The 13451-nt window shown below is 40.7% G+C and overlaps 1 protein-coding gene across 1 annotated transcript in view; it reads right to left on the reverse strand.

Annotated features, from left to right (window-relative positions):
* SNRK (SNF related kinase) overlaps positions 1 to 13451 on the reverse strand; it is a gene marked incomplete at both ends in the record, with an annotated part of 43841 nt that overhangs the window by 2785 nt on the left and 27605 nt on the right. Inside the window, 3 exon segments of the mRNA XM_084246997.1 lie at positions 1830 to 1964; positions 4358 to 4570; positions 6208 to 6349. Coding sequence (XP_084103123.1) covers positions 1830 to 1964; positions 4358 to 4570; positions 6208 to 6349 — 490 coding nt within the window.

The raw sequence follows: 13451 nt of genomic DNA on the forward strand, positions 1-13451 counted from the left end.
CCCAGAGGACTTCACAGTCTCCTCGAACAGACCACACCATGCTTCCACCCCTCACCGACAGGATCTAAAGCAAACAAAGTCAAAGACTGCTCTCTGAAGCTGGCTTTCCCTGGCTTGACTGCCTGTCCCTCTCCCCAGAACTAATTGTGGGTTTAAACACCAATCTCGACCCAGTAAAGGTTTCTACATCCCAGGTCACTCTGACTCCAAGGTATCCCCAGTAAGTTAGGTCCACAGTTTTGACAGTAAAGTCACAGTTTGAATAAAGACCAACTGCTAGCAAGCCCTAGGTCCAGGAGGAAGAGCAGGCCTCACACAGTCTCCACTCCAGAATCCCCAGGAGGCGAAAAGGAAAACTGCATATGAGGCTCTGATATTTTTGTACAGCACAGTTGATTTTGCAGTTCTATAGTATAGTAACACAAATTTAACTTATTTTGGAGTTAAATTTGGCCTATCTGGCCAACTTTGGAGTAAGTTCTAATCTCTTGCACTGAACAGAAAACAATTTAAATCCAAATAATCTCTTCTCCGAAAGTCTGGGGAGGCTCCAGACTCAGTGGCCTGGAGTGTGGCACTCTGCTCTGAGGTTGCTCTTATCCACCAGAGGGCTCAGGCCAGGCCTGTGTTGATCCTACCCTCTCGTGTTCTGTCTAAGGCCCAAGGGTTCCCTCTCTTCCTGCAGCTACCAAGAGCACACCTAGTTTTCATTATGGAAGAATATATCCAGGATATAAAGGAAGTAACCAAATTCATTTTCCAATGAAGCTAGGATCCTAAGTCTTTATTCTTTAGCCACCCATGAATGTTTTTTTCTCTTTTCTGTCACTCCATCCCAAGTAACAACCTATATATTGCACGCTGATTGCAAGTGATTTCAAATCCAATGATTTTCGTTTTTAAATAATAATCATGATTACACACGCACTACACATACACTCACACATACATAGTTGAACATATCAGTATAAGCAGAGGATTATTCATGTTCAGGAGTGTCCAATTCTATGGATTACCGTCTCTGAATGGATAACAACAAATTTCAGAGATTTTATAATCATGACACAGAAAGTAACCCTATGTTTTGATCTTAAATGGAAAGCTAATATGGCAGACATACAAGACAAGCAGGAAGGCAGGGGGAGAGGAGATGACAGAGGAGGGGAAGAAAAGAAGAGTGGAAAGCACATTCACTCCTTACTGAGCTGCTACGGTGGGGGATAGTCACCACGATGACAGCAAATATAGGGAGCTCAATTCGAAGAACTTTACATGTATTAACGCACACACCCCTCACCACAACCCCCGGACATAGACAGTATTATTACTTCATTTCACAGGTCAGGAAACTGAGTCATAGAGAGGTTAAGTGACCTCCCAAGGTCAAGCAGCTAATAAATCATCTACGCTAACCTGACAGTCACATCCCTGAAATCCTGAGATGACATCATGGCACAAAAATGTTATGTATGTCTTTTAAAAATTATTTCAAATTACTAAGGAGAACTTGACCTTGTTCCTGGAGTAAAAATATTAAAGAAAATAACACATTAACAGAGGTCAGACCTAGGAGAATTTAATGCAAACAGCTGACTGGCTTGAGGTTGCAGCTCCTCTCTCTACTGAGCCCAGAAGCAGAAGGTGTCCTGGGTGACAAAAAAGCCCAAGGCCCTCATGCACATGTAGCCCCTGCATGGTTTCTCCACTGAGGCTGTCATCACCGTTTTTACTCTTACACCACAGAGTTAGGAAGCATTAAAAAAAAAAAGGAAAAGTTCACTATTTCAAAACGTTAACTTACTAAAATCAGTGAAGATTTTTTTTCTCACCTAAACTGGGCCTTAATATTGCTAGGACTTGCAGATCGGGTCTGTATTTCTTTCTCTTGCTTTTCCCTCAGGATCCTTTCAGCAAGTAAGAAGTAAGTGGCTGTGATGTGATTATACCTGTTGGTTTCCAGGGCTCTGAGGAAAACAAAGGGAAGAGTAAATGTAAGATACATTAGCAGATTTTTACCAGCAGAACTGATTTTTTTTTAAGTACAAGCAAGTGAAATACAATGATTTGGAATCTTTTAAAATTATGAAAAAACACAAGGCAAAAAATTCAAAGGTCATTTTTGAAATGAAAAAAAAACTTCATAAAGCTATTTAATTAATATGAAAAATACTAATGCTGATGGCAACTGAATGGGGTGTCAGTTTTAGACACATAAGGCAATGAAGTTTTCAAGAATGTATATATTATCCAAAAATTTAACCTGCGCCAAAAGTGTGTTATACCAGCTTGCTTGCTTGCTTCCATTAGAAGTATAAAATTATACGAATGTGCACTGAAATACTAGTACCAATCAGAAAAATCAGGATAAATTTCTTACACTTTCTGCATATATTGGCATTTTGGACATTAATGAATTATTAATGTAATTGAGATTTTGCTATTTATCCCTTCTCTGAATTAAAAATCAAAGCATTCATTCACTTATTTTAAGAGTAACTACTGCCTCAACTATCTCTTCTGGTGGGCACCCTGTTGGGAGACACTGAGGCAAAAGCCCACAGGGCACACAGCCGTGCTTGCTCTCCTGCAGTTGGCCTGTTGGGGACATAGGCCCAGAATGCCACAGAAGACCTGTAAGGCCCAGAAATGCGGCACTACGCTTTTTGAAAGCTTCCCACAGTTAGTGACAATGAACCAAATGAACACTTGGGAAAGAAAAAAATGCAGAAATCACTTTTCACAAAATGCACAGTGGGATCACAGCTAATGGAGACAGTGCAGGCTGGGTATGAGATTCCAAAGAGCCCAAGGTGAATTCAAGGGCTCAGAATGACTGTTCAGACTGTTCAGTTTCTTTGGCTGAGCCAAAGATCAAGTCGTCGGTGTGCGTTGCAGGTATCAACAAACCTGTGTCTTTAAACTTGGGAACGACCTTGAGAACGCACCACAGGCAGCGGGAGAGCTCACTTCTCCCAGCTCCTGCTTCTACCAGGGGCACTGACCCTCGGGTGATGGGCAGGCATAAAGTTTATACTTAAACTTACACGAATTACATCGTTCTATGTAACTCTACTGCATGTTTTCATGTAAGCTAAACATACTGTCACTGTAAGGAAATATAAAGAGTCTTTTTATCCACTCAAAATGAAAAATCACTTTCTCCACATTCCTAAAGTGAGTCTTTGGCAGGAATAGCAACTACCCTGCTCTTCCTATTCCTTTAGGTCATGTAAGTAGCTGTGGGTCAATCTGTGAAAACTTACAACACATTTAGAAACCTGCAGACACTTGTATTTAAACCCCAGTTATGAACCTGGGTTTACTTTTATCAATCTTCATTTCCAGTGTACTAAAAACACCTTAGAGATGTCTGTCCGTTATGCAGACACCACCCTTCTCGGGGGCCAGGCCACTTGAGTGCTCTGCGTGGCAGTCCTCAAGCCGCAGTTTTGTAAGTCTAGCCTGGAACCTCCTTTCCCCGAGATCCAGTAACTGGGTCAGATCAATCAGTCATGCCAGAGGGGCCCTCCGATGGGAACCTCTTTTTTGTCCCCAGGTATGTCCTCTTTCCATTATATCCAACTGTTGCATTCAAAAGATTAACTTCGTTTGTGAAAATGCCTTCCTATTTTCATAGACAGGGTCTCTTAAAGAAATGAATCATTGTTAAAACAAAGCCATGCATCTCCTTTTTTGTCCCCCCCAGAAATGCATCTTTACATTACTCTTGATTCCAAACTTCTTGGGGTTATTAAAAACTGGTTTTGGTTTTAAAGGACTTATCTTGTGCATCCCAGGCTTCTGCAGCAGGGTTTGCAAAGGGTCAGAGAAGTATGCATTCTGGGCTCTGTGGGTCATGTGGTCTCTCTCACATCACAGCCCAGTGCATCCAGAGACAATACGTAAACGCACGGGCATACTGTGGTCCCGGGAAGGTTTACTTACAAAATGTGTGACTGGCCTGATAAACCAATCCCTGATTTAGAGCACTCTAAGTGTGCTGCTGCCCCATTCTCCCTGCTTACTGCAAGGACTAGAAAGAGACACTGGAACAAAGGATACAAGGGATGTTCTAGGATAAAAAATAGGCCACTCCAATCCACCCCTGGAGGAAGGGACAAAGGCCAGAGCATTCCCCAATACTACCCAGCAATGACTTACTTGTTCACAAGTACAAAAACAAACACAACAAAACCTGTGAGCCCAGCAACGGGTCAGGAGCTATAGAAATAAATGACATACGCCTTGCCAACTAGGACCTCTATTCATAACACAGTGGCCGCAGGCCCTGATAAGCTGAGAGCCCATTCCAAGACTCCTAAACCCGTGGCCCCGATATTAATGAGTGCTGACATACTCTACAATGGCGTCTCGATCCGCTATGTCCCCAAGCACCATGCGCTGAATGATGCTGTTATGCTCCTCTTCTGACAGGTTTTTGTATGACACAAGTGGGATGTTATACTTTGTGGCTGGTGAAGGGTCTACTCCCTGAAGCCAAGGATGGTTTTCAATCTCTTCTAAAGAAGCCCTTCTCTTGGGATCTCTCTGTAACATCCGTGTGATCAGGCTGCAAAGGAAGTAAGTCCATTGTTAAAGCTAGCTGCTGGAAGGGGTTGTTATTGGTGGCTTACTTTATTCAAATTTATTTCCCACATTTATACCATCAGTTTCATTAGGTTCACTTGTGGTGGTGATGGGGCAGATGGGAATAAAGATTTAGTAACCACCAGACTCAGAAATTAAAAAATCACAACCTCGAGATACACTGATAAATCTAATATACAGCTATAATTTCCTATCATCTAGCATTAACTCTAGGTATCAACATCTACTTTCGAATTAACTGTGGCTTGGTGGCATACCAGAACTAGATACAATGATCAGTAATGATATACAGAGTACAGGAAGTCCACTTCTATTCCAGAGCAATGAATGACCCTGCTGATTAAAACACCAAAATGCCATATAATGTGTCATTAGACACATTATGTTTAAAGGCATTGTGTTTGCAAAACAATGAACAAACAAATTAAGTAAGGAATACTTACAGGTAAAAATAGAGTAAAGGCAGAACTCTTAGGTGGCAAATGACAAAGGTGGTCTTTGGCCTAACAGTTTCTGGTTCAGTTTTGAAGTCTACAATGAGTGCATGAAACAGCCTATAACAAGTAGGACCTACTGAAGGTGGCGAATACAACCTAGAGTCCTTGTAAAGTCTTAGGACACCAACTTCAGTGTGAGGGTGAATGAGGAACAAATCTGTTGTTCAGATGTCAAGAAGGAAACTTGCCTGTCTCAACAATGGTTCTTAAGGTAGGGCCGGAGGATTTTGTCTAAGACTTTCTTACTATAAACTGGTCCTCACACAATTCTATGGTCCAAATTAATGAGTATGGCACACTCAAGTTCTTACCCAGCCCATCCTACCCCTTTTCATAACATGGTAAGAAAAGACTGAAGACAAGATTCCTCAAGTTATCAGGTTTGCTTCTTACCACCTAATGGAAGTAATTCAAAATCCTTTAAGTAAGGGCTGTAATCTCAGTCGTTATGTATTAAAATATACCAAGCATAATGTTAATGAAATACTAAACTTCTGACATTTTATTCCATTATTGTATTTTTCATTACACATGATTGTTACTATAAAGTACTTTAAATTTCAAAAATTCAACTTGCACATACTTTGGTTGCTGACTTCCCATAGTTACATAAGCCAAAACAGGGTTCTTTAGTCAACTGGGAGGAGCAGTGTGTGAATAAAATGAGATATGCTATGTAAATCCTAAAATGGTATGTTGATGGTCTATTTCAGGAAAGAAAGCGCACTAACTCTCTGGAACTTAACTGCAGGTGGTCTTGCTTTCTGTGAATGCAAGAAGAGGAAGGTAGTTCCCAGGGTAATATCTAATTTCCAATGAAACTAATGATCTCTTGTGAAGATGAAGGGGCATGTATGTAATGGGTTTCTTGAAAACAGGCATATTTGAAATACAGACTAATACTGTACTCTCACATTAAATTTCAAATCACTCTGGGGCTAACCCATCAAAATATACTTAAGAGAGTAGAAATATTAAATTCAAAAATTAAAATGAAAACAAATTCTCGGGTATTATCATCTCAAATTTTTGACATGTTGATGGAATAAAATAAAATTTCTGAGTGCTTAAGGTTTCCACATGCTTTTGTTTTTTTACTTACTCTTTACACTCTTTAGACACGTGGGACGGTACTGTATATTTGCAATCCATAATCATTGTCAATGTTTCACTGTCATTGGCCTCTTGAAAGGGTGGCTGCCCACACACCAGCATGAAAAGAATCACTCCCAGACTCCAAATATCTACAAATCAAAGACACAGTGTTAAATATTGAACTGGTTAGGAATCCAAAAATACTAAGATGAGCAAAAGCAGACTCACAATATTACTTCAAACAGTCAAAAACACTCATATTCCAAAGTATGAATGTCTAAGGAAGCAAACCCAAGCCCTGATAGGGCAGGGAAGGTATTTGTTCTGTTCAATTTCTGTGTTCAATGAAAGTCCACGCAAGCACCAGGTACACACTGAACGATCAGTTCAAAGAGGAGATGAATCAGTCCATTTCCTAATGGTAGGAACATCAGCCGGAAAGGACCCATCATGAGCCCCCGAACACTGGGGAACCCTGCTGTTTTTACATGATACTACACAGAGGTAAATCAGACGTGAAAAGAATTCTGCCCACAAAATCCTTTACCTCAGTTGTTCTTGACCTCAGTCCTGGGAGTTAACCAGATCATGTAACTTATGGTCATTCCACAGATTTGAGAATCAGGAGGAAAAGGTGAGAAGGGCATGGAAGGAGGTTTTATTTTTTTTTTTCTTTTAAAAAAAACATTACTGGGGGGCCTCCCCGGTGGCGTAGCGATTGAGTGCTGGGTTGTGAAGCTGCCCGCAGCCTCTGCAGCGCCGGTTCGCTCCCCAGCCACCGGGCAAGAGTCCTACTTGGCGCGCAGACCTCTCCTGCCGCCCGCTACTCCCCTCAGCAGTGTATTTCGTCCTTCTGCCTGCTCTGCTCTCCCCTCTGGCTCTGGTGAATTCTCTCACCCTCCCGTGCTTCTGACTGTACCCAGTGCATGTATAAATAAATACATAAATCTTTAAAAAAAAATAAAAAAACATTACTGGCAATGACTGTTCATAGGTTAACAAACTCTGATCACTGAAAAATCAAACTTAATGTTACGACTACCTGAAGCATATGTTTTTATTTCAGATCTAGTTATAGGCTCTTGATTTATAAAAAATGACAGAAGAAATAAATAGAGTTCCTTGGTTAAATATCTTTCAACTCACAGAACTGTGGAATTGGGTAGAAAGAAAATCAAGTCTTAGTTTTAATGGTGGGAGTTACTGGTCTTCCTTACTGGCAGTTCTCAAACTAGCTGGAAATGAGATTTCAGAAATGAGTATACTGAAGCCTTATCTGCCAACATTCAGCAAGTGAATTTTCAAAATTCAATTGACTTATGCTATTTCTAGTCTTGAAGGTGGAGTTTATATTACAAAGTTCATTTTTAAGCAGGCTAACAAAAGGGCAAACTGTAAATAAAACAGAATAAAAGAACATGCTAAAGATTAATTTAAGGAAGAGCAGTTGCCAAAGGGGGCGGGAAGGTGTAGTGACTACTGAGTAATTTTCTGAAAAAATCATTTCTGAACTGGATTACCTAGACAGCAAAAGAAAGAGTAAGAATTAGAAAGCAGTAAGAATGGAAAGACCGGAAGAAAGGTTTTAGGAAGAAGCCTTTATTTTTTCCTCTTTTATCAGTATAGCCATGAGTCAGCAATAGGAACAGAATGTCCTAAACCCACTACAGATAGAGCAGGGACCTTCTACTATACCCCTTGCAACTAGCAGGATTTATGCAATCACTTTTTAGTTCCAACTGTGGTCACCAGCAACTGACGTATGACCCAATACTATGTAAAAAGAAATGCATCCTTGCACTGTTACCAAAGAATTTAAGGCCCAGGAGCTCTCTAATATAAGTAGGACTTTGGTTTCTTGTATAATATTCAGAAACCTAATCATTCAGATTCTTGATCTAAGGTCAGTGACTGGTTCAACAGACATGACTAGAAACAACTGTAAAACTAGAAAACTGGTCATTTGAAGTAACAGTGTAAGATCGGGGCAGAAGAGGAATGAAATATGCACAAGTCCACATTATTCCTGGTTCTATCAATACTCTAGTTAGGAGCTAAATCTTAATATTTAATAAGAGGTCATTTCTTTTCTTTAAAAAAGTTAGAATGAATGTCATTACCCCAAACCTACTACAAAAAAACAAAAAACAATTCCAGACCTGAATCCATCTAAATGTTCCCTGGGAACTTCAAAAATCAATACTACCCAGGGCCTCCCCGGTGGCGCAGCGGTTGAGCGCTGGGTTGCGAAGCTGCACACGGCCTCTGCGACGCCGGTTCGATCCCCGGCTGCTCCCCGGCCACCGGAGGAGGGTCCCACATGGCGTGCAGACCTCTCCTGCCGCCCGCTGCTCCCCTCAGCAGTGTACTTCAGTCCTTCTGCCTGCTCTGCTCCCCGCTCTGGCTCTGGTGAATTCTCTCACCCTCCCGCGCTTCTGACTGTACCCAGTGCATGTATAAACAAAAACAAACAAACAAACCAGCAAACAAATAAATAAAGCATGCCTCTATAAAAAAAAAAAAAAAAAATCAATACTACCCAAACAAAGCTTATCTTTGTTCACCCAATCCTATTTGTCCCCATCTGTGTTCTATCCTGGCCAATGGCACCTCCACCCAATCAAATCTTAGGAGACATCCCAGACTCCCCACACTGTGGGTTCTGACCTCCAGGCCAGAGATCCTGCCAATTCTATCATATGCTTAGAATTCTTAAGTGATTCTAAATCTACCACTAACACTCATTTTCCACGAAGACTCCCCAAACCTTGTTACCTAGGCCACCTCGTGATTTCAGTCAGTATCATCACAATGAGCTGTAATTACAGATGTTCTCCTATTGCCTCCATTACACAGAACTCCTTGAACAGGATCATGTCCTGTGCACAGGTAGTGCCAACCTGACAGAAGTCTGCTGTATGGAGTGAAGCTAAAATTAAAGAGAAAGCAATACTTCTTGTAAATACTATTTGGGGAGGGTCCCCAAAAGGCAACTGAAGCAGTTTCAGATATAAAGACAGATACACAAGATTATTCCTGTTTTTTTAAAGATTTATTTATTTGTGCATACAAGGGCTGGGGTACAGGCCAGAAGTGTGGGGGGTGAGAGGATTCACCAGAGACAGAGTGGGGAACAGAACAGGCAGACTGAAAGACACTGCTGAGGGGAGCAGCTGGTGAGTCAGGAGAGGTCTGCTGCGCCATGTGGGTTGCTCCCTGGCTAGGGATCGAACTCATGCTGCAGAGGCTGCGGATAGCTGTGGATAGCTTCATAGGTTGTGTCTTAACCCCTTGTGCAACCAGGAAGGCCCCAATATTATTCCTTTCAATAAAAGCTAAATAGGAAAAGAGACTAAGAAATGCTCAGACTTGACTGTAGTTGGGGGATCAGTGAAAAGTAGCTGCAGTTTGTTTTAGTCAGCTGTTAAAGGCCTTGTGAAATTTGTTTTTTTCTAGCCAAAAGAAAACAGGAAAAAGTTCAAGAAGTCAAAGGTTACCGATCACATACTGTGCAGCCTCACACGTTCACACAAATCCAAACCAAAGAAGCAGCAGACACCCTTCCCACTTAGCATTCCTTCAAAAATCACTTTAAAAATCTGATTTGGGTCAGAAAGTGAACTTTACCAAGTAAGAGGGAAAGGTAAGTCAGGCTAAAATGGAATAGTTGTGAGATTTCTTTCAATATGGCTTAATGAAAAGAGCATAGACCTGGGCTAAAACTTCAAAGAGGCCAAGGTTAAATCATACCTTGGCCATTTAATTAGGCTATCATTGTATTCTTGGCCACGTTACCTGGCTTCTATAGCTCTTAGTTCTCTCTTCTATAAATATGCACACCAACACTTATCTGGTCATTTCTGAGAGGGTGTCTGCGCAAAAAGTGCAGATCCTACAAGGACTCATTAAAAAAAATTGTTACCTCCAGGCAAAAGAGGCTTTATACTTTAAAAAAAAAAAAAAAAGATTTACTTATTTATACAACAGCTGGGGTACAGGCCAGATGTGTGGGAGGGTGAGAGGATTCACCAGAGACAGAGTGGGGAACAGAACAGGCAGACTGACTAAAAGACACTGCTGAGGGGAGCAGCGGGCGAGACAGGAGAGGTCTGCCCTGCCATGTGGGTTGCTCCTCAGCTGCCGGGGATCAAACCGGCACTGTGGAGGCTGCAGACAGCTTCACAGCACTGAGCTCAACCACCTGCACCATCAGGGAGGCCCGAGATTTTATACTTTTTACTCAATATACTTATGAATTATTTTATGTATAAGAACATTTACTTATTGTAAAAAAAAAGGAACTAAAAGTTAGCTGTGCTTCAGCACTGTGAGGCTGTCGGCAGCCTCTGTAGTGTCGGTTCGATCCCCGCTGGCCTTGGAGCAACCCCCATGGCGAGCAGACCTCTCCTGTCTCGCCCGCTGCTCCCCTCAGCAGTATATTTCATCAGTCTGCCTGTTCTGTTCCCTACTCTGTCTCTGGTGACTCCTCTCACCCTTCCACGCATCTGGACTGTACCCTGGCTCTTGTATAAATAAATCTTTAAAAAAAAAAAAAAAGTTAGCTGTGCTTAACAGTGTTATGTGTACATACTTCATACTTTAACTGAGTAAGCACAATTTTTTCATAGGAATGTAAAGGTTAAAAAAAAAAAAAAAAAAAGAAGGGCCTGAGACAGTGATTCTCACCCTATGGTTTGGGATACTTGATTCTGCTAGGTTCCCTTGACGGATTATAGATCAATCTCTCCACAGCATGAATAGCTATAGTAGGAATTATTTTAATTTTTAGTATAAGAACTTCCTTCAAGGATTAAGAAAACTCAAATATTAAACTCACTAATGTTCTGTAAAAATCCTTAACTTGTAAAATGTGATGAAAGAAGAAGGGCAGGATTATGGGTCCACACAATCTCTACATAAAGTTCAGGTTTTCCATCTTAATATGACAGTGCAGGGAGAGGGCCTTGATCCCAGGAAGTCAGGAAAGGAGTTGGGTTAGTGCTGCTGGCAGTTTCATCCTCTAGTTCTAGTATTTCTGTGCTTTAGGTTTTCAAGGAGAAGGTGACACTAAAGCCAGAGCCACCACTGGACACCCATGCCGGGTACATTCCCAGACAAAGTTAGCCGGGGTATTCTGGCTGTCCTGAAATTTCCACCTAGCCAGAACCAACCTTCCATGTCTTTCAAAATACCTCCTCAAGGCAGAATCAGTTTCAAATTCATACCTTTCCAAAATTAGATCTTTAAAAGCACACCTTGTAAAACCTAAATTATTCCTTTTACAAGCTCACAGGAAAAATCTCAAGCTTTTGTCAAATTTTATTATACCAGTTACAAAACCTAAAATGTTCAAACATTAGAAATATGTTTTGAAAAGTAGAAACGGGGCCAATAGCAAAGCAACATACTGTAAGAGTACATTCTTCTACTACAAATTGAAACATAATGCTCTTCCATGGGGGTAATCTACTAGACAACTACCTTGCTGTGGACACAGTGATTTTCAAAGTCATGGAAACAATAGGAATAGATGAATTGAAATTCCAGATCAGGAACAGCCCTGTCTAGAGTGCAGGCAGAAATCCAAAGAAGAATCCTGCGGCCTTAGAACTTTTAATGGATCACAAATTGGTCCTTAAAAAAGGTTAAATTCAATCAACTAATACAATATAACAGCTACAAGAGGATCCTATATATAAATATATATTTAAAAACCTGAGGAAAATAGAGCTAAATATGTAAGAATATAGCTTGTAATGGACATACTTAATATCTCAAATATTAATCAACTGTATTCATGTACACGCCTCTAAAGAATGTGTTAAGCCAGTTGCAGTACTCTGGAAACTACCACTGGGTACAAAACTGAGAATCACACCGTGTAACTTAGGCTCATACCATCTAAGGGGCTTCCCTGCCATCTACTCAAGTTCCATGTTAAGTCTTATTAAACTGGAAGAATTCCCAAAAGTCAGTGAAAAGTGGATACATACAGATTATGTTAATAACATAAAATGTTTTTAAAAATATTTTACCAAACATACCAGTTACAAAATAAAAAGAACACTGCACCCCCAGTGACTTGATACTCCTTATGGGACCAGCTGTGTATATACCATTTTACCTCCAATTTTCCATTACAATCTTCCCTAGTCAAAGCTGAGACATTTAAAACACAGTAAGGAAAATGAGAGAGCTAATGTAAAAAACAACAATGAGTTAGAGTCAGGTAGCCAAAAGCACAAAAACAGGGACAATATTCTACATCTGTATTTTATGCTCCTAAGCTTATTTCCAAACTGCTTGTGCTCATTTTAGCCACCCAGTTGTGGGCCTACATTTTACTTACAAAGACCAGACCTAAAAAAAAAAGGCATCACAAATGGTCCCGAAACACCTCTGAAACTGCACTTATGTGTGCATCTCTCTGAAGAAAAGAACTGCAGTTTTCATGAGGATCAGGAGAGCAGGACTCGTGAATATAACACAGAGCAGGAAAAAGGAGGCAAGATGGAAGCAAATGGAGATCAGCAAGAGCCACAGGCGCCACAATGAAACTGTAAGGTCTACAAAAATGTCAATTTTTGTTTCTTTAGTTCATCTCTGTAGTTTTTATTCATTTAAACAAACATTAAAACCCTGTCCTGTTTACCAGGTGCTGTTTACCAGGGTTGGGACACAGATAAGACATAAACAAACACACAGTTCCCTCTCTCAAGGACCCTACTATTGTGCAAGGGGGACAAGCGAGCCATCTGGAGTAAGCAAGCCTTGGCATTGCCCCATCTTAATTCCAAAGGGAAAAGGCAATCCGGGCACGTGTCCTCTGCATCTCATCATGTCTTTTTTTAGTCATCGACAACCCCTCCATTATTTTTACCCAGCAAACTAGTATGCTTACTCTAGAAGAATACCCTGGGCACCAGCATTTAGATGTATCTACGAAGAGGGTCTTTACTCCACCAAGTCTTGTTTTTCTACTAACCAGAGTGCTACAAATACTGGGATCCTACAATTTTTTTCTTTAGGTTCTAAATTTTAAAATAATTCTGAATTAAAATTTTAAAAAATTAAATTTTACACTAAATTGGATCTAATTTTAAATATGTCACTATTAGGTTAATCAAAAAACATTGGTAGATAAGTCAATATTCCCCAAAGATCAAGAAGTGACACAGTATGACAGGAATAACAAATGAAGGAAGAGCGAAGGGCAAACGCCTGGCATCCTGGTTGTAATAAAGCACCAGT

This window comes from Talpa europaea (genome assembly GCF_964194135.1).
Source record: "Talpa europaea genome assembly, chromosome: 11".
Taxonomy (NCBI): Eukaryota; Metazoa; Chordata; class Mammalia; order Eulipotyphla; family Talpidae; genus Talpa; species Talpa europaea.